Below are 18,647 nucleotides of genomic sequence, written 5' to 3' on the forward strand. Positions count from 1 at the left end.
CACAATGGGGATATTTTTGCATTGACCTCCACTCTGCAAAGGACCTGGAGATATTTTGGATAAATGGGTTGACTGTCTGTTTGGATCACATCTAAATTAACACCTCTCTATTTTGACTGTATCTAAGTGAGTAGTACCTGCATGTCTATATGGCCTGTATTTAAATGAGGGCCAGTCCAATTGGACTGTATCTGAGTTTGTTTCCATATAAACTGTATCTAAGTAAGTGTGTTTACATATAAACTGTATCTAAGTTGGTTGGTGTGCCTGTCTGTTGGTTTCCTAGAGAAGTGGGATCAGTGTGTGATAAATGCACAGAGGGCCGGGTACTGATGCAGTACGCATCCAACTCCTCGTCCCCCCGACCCTGCGCCCCCTCTGGACACTGGAGCCCCCGCGAGGCCGAAGGTAAGCAGCCAGGTCACCCGTGATACAAGTCAGTATTCAATGTCCATCCATGTCTGAGGACTTCAGATGATGACGTGGAAACCGGCCACTAGGGGCAACAGTGAGCGCTGTTACCTTCAAGTAGGTTTTGGTTTTGATAGGGCATTGTGGACAGGGATGACGGATGGGTGTAAGCATATGCCTCTGATTCCAAAGGTTGCACGTTCAAATCCAGCGATATAATTTGTTTTGTGTATTTTTGTTTTAAGCCTATCCCAAACCTTAACCCTTACCTTAACCATTCGGAGTTGATGCCTAACCGTAAGAATTTGGATATAATGCCTGAACTTAATCCTAACCTTAAAAATGTGGGGTTAATGCCTTAACTTTAAACACTTAGAAATTTGACATTTGCAATAACTTCAAAATTTGACGTTTGACAAACATGGATGAATGTTTAATTCTGACATGAGACTGTGAGAGCTGGTAGAAGGTAAGACCACTATATCCTGGGTTATTTATTACCACACATGTCTGTCTGTCTGTTTCTCTGACTGACTGGACAAACTCAGGGCCTAGTGTAGCCCACTGGCTCTCATCTCTATCTCACCCAGGCCAAAACAACTTACCCACCTCATTTATGTCCTCCATTCATCACTAAAACCTCTGTAAACTTCACATCTCTGTGTACTTCTCCTTACTCACTTCATTTACATTTACTCGCCTGGATTCTAACCATCCTACCCCAGAACATACAGCACATACAGTAGCTACTGTGTACCACCCACCCTGCCTTATAAGACATGCCCACCAACCCACCCACCTCCCACACCTCACACACATTGTCAATGTAACCCCACCCTGTCAATAACACACCTGAACTTCTTCCTCCTATGAATCTTCCTTCTGTCAAATCACCCCTCCCCTCATTTTTCTCTTGCTGATAGTATCTTCCCCACATTATCAAATCTCACTATTCACTCTAAGCCAGTATCTTGCTTTATTTGGCTTCTGAGTCAACTCTCAAACATGCTAATCATATGGTCGCAGAGTCGAGCCCCAAAGATGCAAATTATTCATCTGAGTCACAGCCCTTGACACGAGCTGAGAGATGCAGAGGGAGTGAAAGTTGAGCCTGCGTTCATAAGGGAATGGAGATTCCGTATCCCAGAAATCCCAAATGTGGGCTCACAGCGACAGGCATGGTGGGAACTGGGGAGAGCTCTTCTCGGATCATGTCTGTAATGTAATTTTCCCCATTTGTTATCAGGGAAATCGAGGACAGCTAATGCTACAATCAGCAGCATTCCCAAAATAGGATGTATTTTTCTCCCCCTCTCTCCCCCAGCTCATGCAGTGGATTTTAGGGAGGTGGAATTTGGCCTTTATAAATAGTCTGCACAGCTGTGTACCTCTGACCGCTAGCTGGTTCTGGCAGCTGCAGTAGTAAGCATTGTTCAGAGTGTGTTTCAGTGTGTATTTCAGTGTGTGTATCTGTGTGTCAGTAAATCTGCCATTATTATCACATACCAAGTCTAGTGGAAGTTCAATTCACAGCTAACAGCTATTACGACTAGAGCAGTACTAGATCAGTCTATTCAATCTAGTCTAGATATAGAGATACAGAGGTCTTAAAACTCTCTCCTAGGTCCTCTGATAAGAAATCAACTGATAAGGAATAAATGACCCCTACTGGTATGTTGATAGAGATGCCACGATGGCACAGTTCCCCAAGCTTCAAAGTTATTCCATTGTTATTGTGAACTCATTATAAAATGCTGCAGTCTTTCAGGGTCAGAGCGAGAGTCTGTAGAATCCAGTGAGATCTGATCAGCTTGGCAGGTGTCCGACAGCACATGGCTAATAATGAGCCCAGTGACTCATTGGGCTCGGGATCAGACGGGCGCTAGAACGGTGTGTGTGTGTGTGTGCGTGCTTGTGCGCGCTTGCACACGTTTCTGTGTGTGTGTCTGTTTGCAAAGTCCTTGCTCCACACAGGCTACAGTGTGTGTGAGAGGCATGTCTGGGCTTGTCCGCTGTGCTGTGTATAAACCTCTCTCTGATTTCCCGATTGGGAGCTCTCCATGTTAGCAAGCAGCAGATTTCCACTCCCCTGTTTACACGCCGATGCTAGTCCATCACAGGCTCCTAACAGCTGGCTTTGTGTGTGTGTGTGTGTGTGTGGTGTTGTTGTGTGTGTGAGCGCATTGTCTCTGCAGAAGTGACAGCTTATGGCAGTCAAGTAACTGTCACCCACAGACATCCCGACGATGCAAGCAAGCATAATGCCAATACCATTAGTGTGTGTATGTGTGGTTGAAGTATTGGTGTGTGTCAGTGGAGGCTGGTGAGAGGAGCTATTTAAGGATGGGCTAAATAGTAATGTCTGGAATGGAATAAATGGAACGGAGTCAAACATGTGTCTTCCATATGTTTGATGTGTTTTATACCGTTCCATTTATTCCATTCCAGCCATTGCAATGAGCCTGTCTTCCCATAGGTCCTCCAACCAGCCTCCACTGGTGTGTGTGTGTGCGTGTTTGCAAGGGATGGTGGGCATGTCCAGGCACGTGTGTGTGAATGGGCATGTACAGGCGTACATGTGTGCGTTTGTGCATGTGTGTGTGTAACACGCCTGACACCTGTCAGTCCCGTGGCTTGTGTCCTCACACCACAGGAAACCCTGGCGTGGTCAGAGAGAGAGCTGGAGCACCCCTAGTAAATCTTTACTGCTCTAGACCCACAAGAAATATGGCTGGGGGAAGAGGATGAAAAAATTGAGCGAAGAAACCATGTGGAAACCACCCAAGATAGTTAAGTGAATTGCATGTGGTTCATGAGGAGGATTTTGCAGCTGGTTGGAACCAGGAGAATGTGTGGATGTACGTGAAAGACCTGGGATGTGTGTGCAAACATGTAAAGTATACAGTGCCTTCAAAAAGTATTCACACCACTTGACTTTTTCCACATTTTATTGTGTTACAGCCTGACTTTTAAATGTATCACTGGCCTACACACAATACCCCATAATGGAGTTATGTTTTTAGAAATATTTAGAAATTCATCACATTTTAAAAGCTGAAATAACTTGAGTCCATAAATAGTCAAATTCTTTGTTATGGCAAGCCTAAATATGTTCAGGTGTAAAAATGTGCTTAACAAGTCACATAATAAGTTGCATGGACTCACTCTGTGTGCAATAATAGTGTTTAACATGCTTTTTGAATGACTGCTTCATCTTTGTGCCCCACATTATCTGTAATATTCCTCAGTCGAGCAGTACATTTCAAACACAGATTCAACCACAAAGACCAGGGAGATGATCCTCGCCTCGGAAATAAGGGCATCTATTGGGGGATGGCAAAACATTTTTAAAAAGCCGACATTAAATACCCCTTTGAGCATGGTGAAGTTATTATTTACACTTTGGATGGTGGATCAATACACCCAGTCACCACAAAGATACAAGGAAGGAAACTGCTCAGGGATTACACCATGAGGCCAGTGATTACTTTAAATATTAAATTATACTAGAGAGCGTACTTAGATCATGAGCTGCTCTTGACTGTTGGACTTGAATCGTTCAAATCAAATCAAATCCAATGTTATCGGTCACATACACATGTTTAGCAGATGTTATTGCGGGCGTAGCAAAATGCTTGTGCTTCTAGTTCCAACAGTGCAGCAATAACAAGTAATATCTAACAATTTCACAACATATACCTGATACTCACAAATCTAAGTAAAGTAATGGAATTAAAAGTATATAAATATATGGATGGGAAATGTCATTGCGGAATAGGCTAAGATACAGTAGATAGTATAGAATACAGTATATACATATGAGATGAGTAATACAAGACAGTGACTAGTATTCCATTTATTAAAGTGGCCAATGAGTCTGTTTATGTTGGCAGCAGCCTCTCTGTGCTAGTGATGGCTATTTAACAGTCTGATGGCCTTGAGATAAAAGCTGTTTTTCAGATAACACTGTTAAAGGAAGAATATACCCTATTGCTAACAAACAAGACTGAACGACTCAAAATTTCCCCAGTTTATGCTTTGGACGTTTGCTGTGAGGGCAGAGATGCACATGCATTGACTTATGTTCGCTATACATGAGGGGGATGCTATTAATGAGGACATATTGTTCTGTCTCACATTTCCCGAGCATGAAACGGCACAGGGGATGTTCAGTGTCCTGCGTGGCTATATTGACGAAAAACAGATTCCATGGGATTAAATGGTGGGCTTTTGTACAGTTGGGGCTCAATCTATAGCGGGACGCTGGGCAGGCCTCTGCACTCTAGTTATGAATGTGTCTCCCTCTGCCATTATGGACGCATTGTATGATACACGGAGAGCAAGTGGTGGCAAAAGAGCTGAGCACAGAACTGAGATACACTGCAGCAGGTAACTTCGATTGTAAACTACATTTAACCACATCCACTGGGCACACACCTGTTTGCAAAACTAGTTGGAGATCAGAGCATTGAGAGAGGAACTGTTGTCATTAACAATGGATGTAAAGAAAAACAGACTTAGTTGACTTTCTTTGTAATGTATTTGGGAAACTGAACGAACTGAACGCAAGCATACAGGGGAAATACAAAAACATTCCTCAGATGAGTGACCGAATCAGTGAATTCAGAGGAAATAACTCTTATTGGAGAGAGAGTCTTTCAAAAGCGAACCATGCACCTTTCCCTCGGCTGTGCATGTTTCTAACGAAAACAGCATCAGTAAGTGTCCCACACGAGTGATGACTGCTCACCTCCAACACGTGGAAGAACACTTTGGGACCTACTTCCCAATCCGTTTGACTGTGATCCTAGTCCAGTTGACATTCCAGTAAGTGAAATCGAACAGCTGATTGAGCTGTCATGTGACCGAATGCTGCAGAAAACACGTTCACAGGTCACGATGGAGTAGTTTTGGTTCCTGACACAAAGGGAATACCATAACTGGGAATTTGGAAATCTCCAACATCCGACTTCATTGCGTTCAAGACAACTGGGAACTTGGGAAAAAAAGAGATCAGACTGGGAAAAATTGTATTGAACGGTCATCCAACTCGGGAACTCTGGCCACTTTCTAGAGCTCTAACTTTCCGACCTGAAGATCACTGAAGTCATGATTTGAACTCGTATTTTCTGAGTTCCCAGTTGTCTTGAAAGCACCATAAAACTCATGGTATCCTTCGCCCACTCACATCTGTGTGAAGCTGGATTCGGTGCTCTGTCTTAAAGCCAAATATCAAGCCAGGTTGGATGTGACAGCAGAGATGAGGTGCACACTGTCAACCACGCCCACAGACTTTGAGAACCTCCGACACGACATGCTTCAAGCACACCCATCTCATTAGTGGTGGTGAGATAATATACATTATGTTCAACTAATTTGCTATTGACTGTCATAGCCCCACCGTAAAAGTATGTGATAGTGAGTTGAGAAGACAATCAGAAGTACTTTTAGAATGTTTTTTTAAATTGACTGCCATAGCTCCAAATAATCATTGGCTGTTAATTAGGCCTACATCATTTTTTTTCACATGGTTGGGGTCGCAAAACCTTTAAGATATCAAAATGGGATCGTGGGCCAAAAAGGTTTAGGAACCCCAGCTGTGCAGAAATAAATATTCCAAAACATGCATCCTGTTTGTAATAAGGCACTAAAGTAAAACTGAACAAAAAACCTAGTTCAGTTTTCCAACAGACACTACGAGACAAATTCACCTTTCAGCAGGACAAGAACCTAAAACACAAGGCCAAATATATATTGGAGTTGCTTAGCAAGAGGACATTGAATGTTCCTGAGTGGCCTAGTTGCAGTTTTAACTTAAATTGAAAATTGAAAATCTTGAAAATGGCTGTGTAGCAATGATCAACAAACAACTTGAAAGAGCTTGAGGAATAAAAAATATATGTGCAAATATTATACAATCCATGTGTGCAAAGCTCTTAGAAACTTACCTAGAAAGACTCACAGCTGCAATTGCTGCCAAAGGGGATTCTAACGTATTGACCCAGGAGTATAAACACCTATGTAAATTAGATATCTTTGTCATTTTATGAATTTGCAAAAATATCTTAAAACATGTTTTACTTTGTCATTATGGGGTATTGTGTGTGAAACATTGTGGTGAATTTGTATACATTTTATTCAGGTTTATTCAAAATAAGAATAAGTCATGGGTATGAATGGCACTGTAGGTGTGTGTGTGTGTGTGTGTGTGTGTGTGTGTGTGTGTGTGTGTGTGTGTGTGTGTGTGTGTGTGTGTGCGTATTTGTGTGTATATTTGTTTGTGTATTTGTGTGTGTATTTGTGCGTGTATTTGTGTGTGTGTGTGTGTGTGTGTGTATGTGTGCGTATTTGTGTGTGTATTTGTTTGTGTATTTGTGTGTGTATTTGTGCGTGTATTTGTGTGTGTGTGTGTGTGTGTGTATGTGTGCGTATTTGTGTGTGTATTTGTTTCGTGTATTTGTGTGTGTATTTGTTCGTGTATTTGTGTGTGTATTTGTGCGTGTATTTGTGTGTGTGTGTGTGTGTGTGTGTGTGTGTATGTGTGCGTATTTGTGTGTATATTTGTTTGTGTATTTGTGTGTGTATTTGTGCGTGTATTTGTGTGTGTGTGTGTGTGTGTGTGTGTGTGTATGTGTGCATATTTGTGTGTGTATTTGTTTGTGTATTTGTGTGTGTATTTGTGCGTGTATTTGTGTGTGTGTGTGTGTGTGTGTGTGTATGTGTGCGTATTTGTGTGTGTATTTGTTTGTGTATTTGTGTGTGTATTTGTTCGTGTATTTGTGTGTGTATTTGTGCGTGTATTTGTGTGTGTGTGTGTGTGTGTGTGTGTGTGTGTGTGTGTGTGTGTGTGTGTGTGTGTGTGTGTGTGTGTATGTGTGCGTATTTGTGTGTGTATTTGTTTGTGTATTTGTGTGTGTATTTGTTCGTGTATTTGTGTGTGTATTTGTGCGTGTATTTGTGTGTGTGTGTGTGTGTGTGTGTGTGTATGTGTGCGTATTTGTGTGTGTATTTGTGCGTGTATTTGTGTGTGTATTTGTGCGTGTATTTGTGTGTGTGTGTGTGTGTGTGTATGTGTGTGTATTTGTGTGTGTATTTGTGCGTGTATTTGTGCGTGTATTTGTGTGTGTATTTGTGCGTGTATTTGTGTGTGTGTGTGTGTGTGTGTGTGTGTATGTGTGTGTATTTGTGTGTGTATTTGTGCGTGTATTTGTGCGTGTATTTGTGTGTGTATTTGTGCGTGTATTTGTGTGTGTATTTGTGCGTGTATGTGCTGCTGCACTGAGCCGTGCATCGCTAAAGTGTTCCTGTCTGACTCTGGCCCAGATGTCGGGCCATGCTTTCATTAGCATCGCCCTCCTTTGAAGGCGGGGCAGTGTCAAGCCTCGCTGCATTACGTGATACCATGTGTTTGTGTGTGAATATTTGGTGTGTGTGTGTCTCACTGTCTGTCTGGGAGAACAGGGGTTACATTCATTGGTCTCTGCTCCATTGCTGCCAGGGCTGCACACTGCAGGGACTCAGGGTCACAGAGTTCAGACACAAAGTACCTAAAGAGAAAGAGCAGCTTCCCCTGCTTCATCTCAACTAGCACTTTATGATGGTCATGAGATAATGATTTGTGGATGGAGGGGTATTGGATATGCGCAGCCATGCACGTACTGCACACTCACTTATTCTGGAGAATGTCAATCCTGGAGCGCGCTACCTGATCTTAAGCGATACTGCCTTAAAGTGATACTTTGTGATTTTGGCAACGAGGACATGTATCTATTTCCCCAGAGTCAGATGAACCATTTTTATGTATCTGTGTGTAGTATGAAGGAAGTTATAGGTACAGTAGTTACGCAAGCCAATACTAACCAGCGTTACGGCAACGACTGGAAGTCTATGGGTATCTGCTAGCATGCCAAATACCAAAGTATCCCTTTAAGGTGTTCCAGAGTTGCACTATATAAAAGCATCCGCACACCAGGACAAGTTTATTTATTTTTTTACATTGGGATGTTGAGTGGAGGCCAACGAGGTTTGATCTGGAATAGAAGGAGAGGCACAGTGGATGTGTGCTGAAGGAAATATGTGGAAAGTCCCCAGGCGAGGGAGAAGAGAGGAGCTGGACTGTCAGTGTCACCTCCTCTCCTTTAGACCTTCTGCTTTCCCCATCACTCTCCCTCCCTCACCACGTCCTCCATCCCTCACCAACTGTTTACACTGCAGATATCATATGCAGAGAGATGGAATAAATGACTGACTGACATTTTTTGGCCATCAAGACTATTTCTATGTATTTTTTTGTGTTGTATTTAACCCTTTGTTTAACTACGGAAGTCAGTTAAGAACAAATTATTCTTTACAATGATGGCCTACACCGGCCAAACCCTAACCAGGACGACGCTGGGCCAATCGCCCTATGGGACACCCGATCCCGGCTGGTTGTGATACAGCCCGGGATCGAACCAGGGTCTGCAGTGATGCCTTAGACCGCTGCGTCACTCGGGAACCCAACACTGGACTAGAGGAAGTTCTTGAAGATTGACTGCTATGCGGGATCGCTTGATTGATTAATTGACACCGTATGGCTGTCAAGGGACAAAATACAAGTGAGCAAGACATTGTGGTTACTCTCATGCCCTCTAGTTAGGGGTCATGGTATGAATTGATGTTTGCAAAAATGGGTGGCTGTGGCCATTAAAGTGGAGGACAACGGTTACCTCAGTGCAAGTCAGTCAGTCTGTTGTGTGTTGTTGTGTGTGTGCTATCGAGAGTGTGACACACGAAGGAGAGGCAGGCCCCTTTCTTAGAAAGCAGAGTGCGTGCCCGGACATATCCCTCTATGTTTATCCATCCGTATCCCAGTCAATTCCAGTCCCCTTTTCCCAGCGCTCCACGACTCTACACCGTCTGATTCCCACATAATGCCGAAGGGCCCTGGCACACAGACACAGTGCTCCACATTCAACCCTACTGCAATTAAGCTGGAATTCCGCCCAATGTCTCTTTCCCCCTTTCCTACAACGAGAGCTCTCCTAGACAGGCTAATACCCCAGTGGGATTAGCTAATCAAGTGAGAAAGCAAGGCCTCTTATTCAAAGGCCAGGTTTGGATTGTCTGATCACCCTTGGGGCCTTTCAGCAGCCTGGGAGGCAAGGCTAGGTCAAACGCTTCAGAGCTGTTTATATACCAGCGAGTAGATTTAACCTTAATGAAAAATTCAGATGAGAAGTCATTGCAGGTGCTGTTTTAGTTGGATTTGAAAGATCAAATCTGTAATACTTAAAATTACTGTACTGGTAATTCTACAGTGTTGAAAAATAGACTTGGGTCTTGCCAAGGATTCATATAATCTTTATACATGTCTATCCTGTCTCATCGTAAATCTCTAACCTCTGGCATCCGTAGCAGGAGTTACAAAGCAGGAGGACAGCCCACCATAACAGCTAACATTACAACACATTGTCAGTGGCTAAAACTCCTTTCCTCAAAATGTAAATGAAAAACTCACCACAGAATGAGAGAGAGAGAGAGAGAGAGAGAGAGAGAGAGAGAGAGGGAGAGGGTGAAAGGGAGAGAGAGAGTGAGAGTGAGACAGAGAGAAAGTGAGAGAGGGAGAGAGAGAGGGAGAGAGAGGGGGGGGGGGCTGGGTACAAACTGTAAGTGCATCTCAGTTCCTCAGTTTCTTTTCTGTCCTTTTTTCAAAGTTACCTGTATTCTGGCCACACAGACGCTTACAATACATGTGTTAAGATAATGTGGCCTGGAAACCGAATTCGGTGATCACTTGATTAAACACTGGAATTCTGTGCAGTGCCCAGAAATGAGGTTAGCAAATGGGTTTTGTTGGTTGCCAGTTTGGAAGTGCACAAAAGGAAAACAGGGAGAACACAGTGTCTGCAGCGCTGGCTTCTCAAAGCACTTGATGAATGTTGGTGTACGTCACTCTGGATAATACAAGGTATCTGTGGACTCCAAATATGGCTGGAGGGGCGCTGTTTGGGGTTGTAATGACATATGCTAAAGTGAGAACCCTGTGCAGGGCCCCTCTCAGTAGGAACACACCTCAGTCTGCAGCTAGTCTGCTGCCTCCACTGCTTTACTGGCAATGAACTCAGTCCTCTGTCTGCCGCATATAGTCCATTGCTGAGAAAAGTCAACAGCTCATTCAGCCCTGATACTTCACTGACCTCATCCATGTGTTGTCAGCCAGACCACTGTTCTAAATGCGTTGTTCTACAGACGTGGTATAAATTGTGTCCTATTTCTCCCCAACTTTCAGCACACATCTTCCAACAAACAATAATCAATCAATCAAATGTATTTATAAAGCCCTTTTTACATTAGCCGGTATAACAAAGTGCTGTTCAGAAACCCAGCCTAAAACCTCAAACAGCAAGCAATGCAGATGTAGAAGCACGGTGGCTAGGAAAACTCCCTAGAAAGGCAGGAACCTGGCTGTGCCAGGTGGAGATTATAACAGAACATGGCCAAGATGTTCAAATGTTCATAGATGACCAGCAGGTTCATATAATAATAATCACAGTGGTATTCGAGGGTGCAACAGGTCAGCACCTCAGGAGTAAATGTCAGTTGGCTTTTCATAGCCGATCATTCAGAGTTAGAGTCCAAAACAGCAGGTCCGGGACAAGGTAGCACGTCCAGTGAACATGTCAGGGTTCCATAGCCGCAGGCAGAACAGTTGAAACTGGAGCAGCAGCAAGACCAGGTGGATAAATGTCTTCTTCGGGGGATAAATGTCCTCAGATGTAGGATAATCCCGCAGCAACAGGAAATGTGAATTATTATGTGAATTATAATTCATGGACATTACAACCATTATAAGTATTTTTTAACTCAAATACACTACAAGTTTGCAACAAAACAGTGATCAAATTAAGCTACTACATCCGTATACTACTTACACACTTTGTTTGCATTGCACATTTGACACATTTACCTGAATTCCTTACCACCCCACTAAATGTGTCACTACTGAAACATAGTGAAAGAGTTGCGGTTAAGGGAGAAGAATGCATAGTAGTGATCATTTTGATTAACCTTCTATTACACATACATGTAATAAATGTTATTTGCATGCCAAATTACCAAAATAGTCCAAACATGATTTTTAACTTGATTTTCAAAATCTTTCAATTGAATTTAGAGAAATATAATCTCTTGTTCTTTGTAAAATGTTCAGTGTTGATTGTATGAATCTGAAACTTGTTGATTGATTGAATTTATCATATAGTACAAATTACTTTGTGCTATATGAATTTAAGATTGTTTTGGATTGAATTAGAACATGTGATGATGGGAATGAATGTCCCAGATTTGGAGACTGACTTGTGGGCGGGACAGCAATTCACACCACTTCTGTAGAATCACCCATATACACATCATAGCACCCTACTAGAGGTTCAGCTACAGCACACTCTATGCTCACATCTATACTCTAGCTCTTCCCTGCCTGCAAACACATTCAAACAATCACACATGATGCTCACATCTATACTCTAGCTCTTCCCTGCCTGCAAACACATTCAAACAATCACACTCTATGCTCACATCTATACTCTAGCTCTTCCCTGCCTGCAAACACATTCAAACAATCACACTCTATGCTCACATCTATACTCTAGCTCTTCCCTGCCTGCAAACACATTCAAACAATCACACTCTATGCTCACATCTATACTCTAGCTCTTCCCTGCCTGCAAACACATTCAAACAATCACACATGATGCTCACATCTATACTCTAGCTCTTCCATGCCTGCAAACACATTCAAACAATCACACTCTATGCTCACATCTATACTCTAGCTCTTCCCTGCCTGCAAACACATTCAAACAATCACACATGATGCTCACATCTATACTCTAGCTCTTCCCTGCCTGCAAACACATTCAAACAATCACACTCTATGCTCACATCTATACTCTAGCTCTTCCCTGCCTGCAAACACATTCAAACAATCACACATGATGCTCACATCTATACTCTAGCTCTTCCCTGCCTGCAAACACATTCAAACAATCACACTCTATGCTCACATCTATACTCTAGCTCTTCCCTGCCTGCAAACACATTCAAACAATCACACTCTATGCTCACATCAATACTCTAGCTCTTCCCTGCCTGCAAACACATTCAAACAATCACACTCTATGCTCACATCTATACTCTAGCTCTTCCCTGCCTACAATCACACATGATGCTCATGTTTGCAAATGCAATGACTTATTTGACGTATTGACGTATAATATTGTTGTCTGGTATGTGTATTTATTTTTGTCTGGTATGTGTTTGTTGTGTCTTTTGCGTGTGTATTGCTTTTATAGTTGGCTGGCTGTACCATCTATGTTCCCTCCTCAACAGGATACTACCTCTCTGTACTGCCTATCAGCTAAAGCTGTGACACACCATCGCCCAATAACTGCCAGATCCCTACATTTGTTTTGTTGAATTGTTTATTTTGTTTTTTTAAAGAAAATGAAAAGTGCTATATCAAATAAATACATGTATTATATAAGTTATGTCTGATCTGCTGGGTCCCTGTCCTTTTGACCCCTAGGACCTCCAGACGTGGAGCAGGCATGTGAGCCCAGCGTGCGTACCTGGAGCCCTAACGCCGGCATCGAGCAGTGGGTTGTGGGGCTGTCTGAGTGCCCCCTGCAGGGTTGCATGCTCCAGCTGGAGTTCCCCCACCCACTAGTACCCGACTCCCTCACCGTGTGGGTCACCTTTTTCAGCCCCGAGGAGATGGCCCTTCCCGCCATCCACAACATCCTGCTCCTGACCGTCAGTGGAAACAACCTCTCGTTGGGTCCTAGTAACGTGTTCTGTGATGCGCCGCTGACGCTGAAGCTGGACGTGGAGGAGGAGGTGTACGGCGTGCAGTTCTTCACCATGGAGCAGCATCTGGAGATTGATGCCACCCTACTGGCGTCCAAGCCCGACTGCCCGCTGTGCCGCCACTGCAAGCCGCTCCGCCACCGACTGCTGCGTCAGCCGCCATTCTCCCATACCCCCCATGGCGTGCTGTTGAACAACCCTGCCAGGCGATACACTGACAGGTGAGAGACTAGGGTGGTTGGCTGTTTACTGTCAGTTACACGTGACTTTGAATGCGTTGACTGTGTGGGTTGTACTGTATAGGCCTGGTGTAGGTTAATGATACCTCAGGATTGCTGCGTTCTCTACTTAATAGGTGAGAAATTGTGTAGTAAGCTTTATCTTGTCACACAGCCAATTAATCCGATCCCGAGCCCAATCTCCTCATTGACCCTGTGTTGGGGGAAAACACTCTTATTTTTGCACTAAGTTGTTCTTCGTCAGGGGGTGAACAGAGCCAATTGTAATATGCTGAGGAAAGCACTGCAGCTGCAGGCTGATTTAAGCCTGGGCCTGCAAGCCTGCCTGCCTGTGTCCAGAAGGGCAGCTGATGTGGTCTTCCTGGCCCAGCCTCTGTCTACCCCAGCCAGGCACCAGGGATCTGGGCTGTGGGCTCTGTATATCTCCCCTCTAGAATGGGCCTAAGCCTACCTCCCCGCTCTCTGGCCAGCCCAGGCCTGGGCGGAGTGATATTTTTGCTTAATTTTGTTTTGGGGTCGGAAGAAATTACTTTTAAAATCCCAAATAAGAAACCTCTATGAAAATGTCTCCTATAAATAATAAGTGTCATGATGTTTCAATGTGTTCTTTTGGAAGACCCTCAGGCATATTAGTGGGCCATCACCAGTTTGGTGGTTTCAAATCCACTGCCCAGCATCCATTTCTCAAGTCAAAGGTCATTCATTGATAGCCACATTAGTTTTTTTCCAAGTTCCATGGAGTTGCTGGGGAAAACAAATGTCTTGTTGATGGCATTATCTGTGCACAGTTGAGTTTTGTGCTTTGCTTTCATGGAATGTGGTGACTAGATAAAGGTAGAACTCTCTGTGGCATTGCCATGTGTTGTGCCATTTCACTTTCATGCTGTCAGCGTGGTTCTCATAAGAAGGAAAATGGGTGAAAAGACACGATAGGGTGAGTATCCCTGTTATGCAAGATAACACCATGAGAAGGAAAATGGGTGAAAAGACACGATAGGGTGAGTATGCCTGTTATGCAAGATTAAGAGGGTGTTAATGCACTAGGCCTATATGATCAGGAATATTTTAGTAAGATAACCTTTTTAACATTAAATCGGTCTTCTCTTGAGATTAAAGTTATGTTTACAGTTTTACTGCAAGATTTTAATTGCCACAATGATATTTGTTCGTCAAATTATGCATTTTATTAGCTCTGCTGCTGTGGACAATTAGGGTAAGGAAACCAATGTGTCATTTTGTAATTTTGGTGAACTATCCCTTTAAAGGTTTGGCCTGTTAATCAATCACTGTGGGTGGAATTGTCAGGGGAGGGGGCAGGATGTTTGTGGGTCACAGAGTTATTAGGGTTTCAGACCTGTCAATCAATCACAGTGGGTGGGACTTTGAGATAAGGAGGTAGATTAGTGATCTAGTTAGACACTAGTCAAGTCTACTCTTTCAATTTAATTTATTGTGGCAAAAACAAAATCTAGTGTACTCTTTCATTGTTGTTTATTGGGCCAAAAACCTAAGAAAAAAGGTTGTGTTCTGTCAAGTAAATATGGATTCCCTGTTGAGAAACGATATCAATTTGCACAAAATTTTTTGTTTTTTTATGTTCAGGGGGAGGACCCCCAGATCACCACTTTAGTTTAAGAATGTGAAATGTCAGAATAATAGTAGAGAGAATCATTTATTTCAGCTTTTATTTCTTTAATCACATTCCTAGTGGGTCAGAACTTTGCATGCACTCAATTAGTATTTGGTAGCATTGACTTTAAATGGTTTAATCCTAGTAAAAATTCCCTGTCTTAGGTCAGTTAGGATCACCACTTTATTATAAGAATGTGAAGTGTCAGAATGATAGTAGAGAGAATGATTTATTTCAACTTGTATTTCTTTCATCACATTCCTAGTGGGTCAGAAGTTTACATACGCTCAATTAATATTTGGTAGCATTGCCTTTAAATTGCCTTTAAATAGCCTTCCACAAGCTTCCCACAATAAGTTGGGTGAATTTTGGCCCATTCCTCCTGACAGAGCTGGTGTAACTGAGTCAGGTTTGTAGGCCTCCTTGCTCGTACACACTTTTTCAGTTCTGCCAACAAATTTTCTATGGGATTGAGGTCAAGGCTTTGTGATTAGTTGTCCTTAAGCCATTCTGCCACAACTTTGGAAATATGCTTGGGGTCATTGTCCATTTGGAAGACCCATTTGTGACCAAGCTTTAACTTCCTGACTGATGTCTTGTGATGTTGTTTCAATATATCCACATCATTTTCCTCCTTCATGATGCCATCTAGTTTGTGAAGTACATCCAGTCCCTCCTACAGCAAAGCACCCCCACAACATGATGGTGCCCCCCCGTACTTCACGGTTGGGATGGTGTTCTACGGCTTGCAAGCCTCCCCCTTTTTCCTCCAAACATAACAATGGTCATTATGGCCAACCAGTTCTATTTTTGTTTCACCAGACCAGAGGACATTGCTCCAAAAAGTACGATCTTTGTCCCCATGTGCAGTTGCAAACCATAGTCTGACTTTTTAAAGCCGGTTTTGGAGCAGTGGCTTCTTCCTTGCTGAGCGGCCTTTCAGGTTATCTTGATATAGGAATTGTTTAACTGAGGATATAGATACTTTTGTACCTGTTTCCTCCAGCATCTTCATAAGGTCCTTTGATGTTGTTCTGGAGTTGATTTGCACTTTTTGAAAAGGAGGCCTACAAACCTGACTCCGTTATGCCAGCTCTGTCAGGAGGAATGGGACAAAATTCACCCAATTTATTGTGGGAAGCTTTTGGAAGGCTAACCAAAACGTTTGACCCAAGTTAAAACTTCTTCGGGATAGGAGGCAGCATTTTCACTTTTGGATAAATAGCATGTCCAAATTCAACTGCCTGCTACTCATCCCCAGAATATAAGATATGCATATAATTAGTAGATTTGGATAGAAAACACTCTGAAGTTTCTAAAACTGTTTGAATCATGTCTGTGAGTATAACAAAACTTATGTAGCAGGCAAAACCCCAAGGACAAACCATTCAGATGTATTTTTGAGGTCGCTGTCTTTTCAATGAGTTTTCAATTGGGAAACCAGATTTCCAAGGGACTTGTTTGCAGTTCCTACCGCTTCCACTGGATGTCACCAGTCTTTAGAAATTGGTTGAGGTTTTTCCTTTGTGTAATGAAGAAGTACGGTCATCTTGAATAAGAGTCACTTGAAGTGGACTGTTTGAGAGAGGCGCATGACCAGAAAAGTAGCGTCAGTTTGTTTTCTTTTTGTATTGAACACAGATCATCCCGTCTTCATTTTGATCGAATATTAACCTTTCTAGGGCAGGCGTTCCGCTAGCGGAACCCCTCGACAAAATTCTGCTGAAAAGGCGAAATTCCAAAATATTTTTTTGAAATATGTAACTTTCACCCATTAACAAGTCCTATAGAGCAAATGAGATACACATCTTGTTAATCTACCCATCGTGTCCGATTTAAAAAATGCTTTACAGTGAAAGAACAACATATGTTAGGTCATAGCCAAGTCAAAAAAACACACAGCCATTTTTCCAGCCACAGATAAGAGTCACAAAAAGCAGAAATATAGATAAAATGAATCACTAACCTTTGATGATCTTCATCAGATGACACTTATAGGACATCATGTTACACAATACATGTATATTTTGTTCGATAATGTGCGTATTTATATCCAAAAATCTCAGTTTACATTGGCGCGTTATGTTCAGTAATGTTTTGATTCCAAAACATCCGGTGATTTTGCAGAAATTCTCATAATAAACATTGATAAAAGATACAAGTGTTATTCACAGAATTAAAGATAGACTTCTCCTTAATGCAACCGCTGTGTCAGATTTTTTTTAAACTTCTGAGAACGGCACTAAGAGCCCAATCCAGCCAGAGAAAAATCTGCCATTTTGGAGGCAACAGAAGTTAGAAATAACACTATAAATATTCACTTACCTTTGATGATCTTCATCAGAAGGCACTCCCAGGAATCCCAGTTCGACATTAAATGACTGATTTGTTCCATACAGTTCCATAAAGTCCATCATTTATGTCCAAATAGCCACTTGTTGTTAGTGTGTTCAGCCCAGTAATCCATCTTCATGAGACACGAGCACTTCGTCCAGACAAAAACTCAAAAAGTTCCGTTACAAGTCGGAGAAACAAGTCAAACGATATATGGAATCAATCTTTAGGATGTTTTTAACATAAAACATCAATAATGTTCCAACCAAATAATTCTTATGTCTGAAGAAAAGCAATGGAACGAGAGCTAACTCTGTCGGGAGCGCGCGTCACGAGCCTGAGACACTCTGCCAGACCACTGACTCAAACAGGTCTCATGAGCCCCTCCTTTATAGCGAAAGCCTGAAACAAGTTTCTAAAGATGGTTGACATCTAGTGGAAGCCGTAGGAAGTGCAACTTGACTCCATAGACATTGTGTATTCGGTAGGCCAAGCTTTGAAAAACTACAAACCTCAGATTTCCCACTTCCTGGTTGGATTTTTCTCAGGTTTTCACCTGCCATATGAGTTCTGTTATACTCACAGACATCATTCGAACAGTTTTAGAAACTTCAGAGTGTTTTCTCTATATTAGCATCTGGGACAGAGTAGGAGGCAGTACACTCTGGGCACACTATTCATCCAAAAGTGAAAATGCTGCCCCTATCCCAAAAGAGTTTTAAATGTCAGAAATTGTGAAAAACTTACTTCAAATGTATTTGGCTAAGTTGTATGTAAACTTCCGACTTCAACTGTATATAGCCAAGTTATCGCTACTTGTTGTGTATTTATTATTTTATTATAACGTGTTATTACTTTTCTATTATTTGATTATTTTATTTTATCTCTGTATTGTTGGGAAGGACCCGTAAGTAATAATTTCACTGTTAGTTTACACCTGTTGTTTACAAAGCATGTAACAAATAAAATGTGATTTGATGTGGAAGGTTGGACTGGTCAGGTGTAGTTAGGGACTGGATGTTAAAAAAAAGTTGTCATCATTATATATATATAGTATATATATAATCATTACAGAACTTTCAAGGAGTAGGGTATTTGATGCAAGGGTATTTGGTGAAGCATATAAGAATACTTTTCCATTTGATAAAATTAGCCTACATTATCACGATCTCTTGCTCGCTCGA

At 42.3% G+C, this 18,647-nt stretch overlaps 1 protein-coding gene across 2 annotated transcripts in view; it reads left to right on the forward strand.

Annotated features, from left to right (window-relative positions):
- Positions 1 to 18,647, forward strand: part of LOC139388120 (pappalysin-1-like) — a 117,286-nt gene that overhangs the window by 19,414 nt on the left and 79,225 nt on the right. For both annotated transcript variants that reach the window (XM_071134694.1, XM_071134693.1), the window contains exons 6-7: positions 287 to 408; positions 12,980 to 13,481. In XM_071134694.1, the coding sequence (XP_070990795.1) occupies positions 287 to 408; positions 12,980 to 13,481 (624 nt within the window). The remainder of the gene's footprint in view (positions 1 to 286; positions 409 to 12,979; positions 13,482 to 18,647) is intronic.

Source organism: Oncorhynchus clarkii, chromosome 29 (genome assembly GCF_045791955.1).
Source record: "Oncorhynchus clarkii lewisi isolate Uvic-CL-2024 chromosome 29, UVic_Ocla_1.0, whole genome shotgun sequence".
Classification (NCBI taxonomy): Eukaryota; Metazoa; Chordata; class Actinopteri; order Salmoniformes; family Salmonidae; genus Oncorhynchus; species Oncorhynchus clarkii.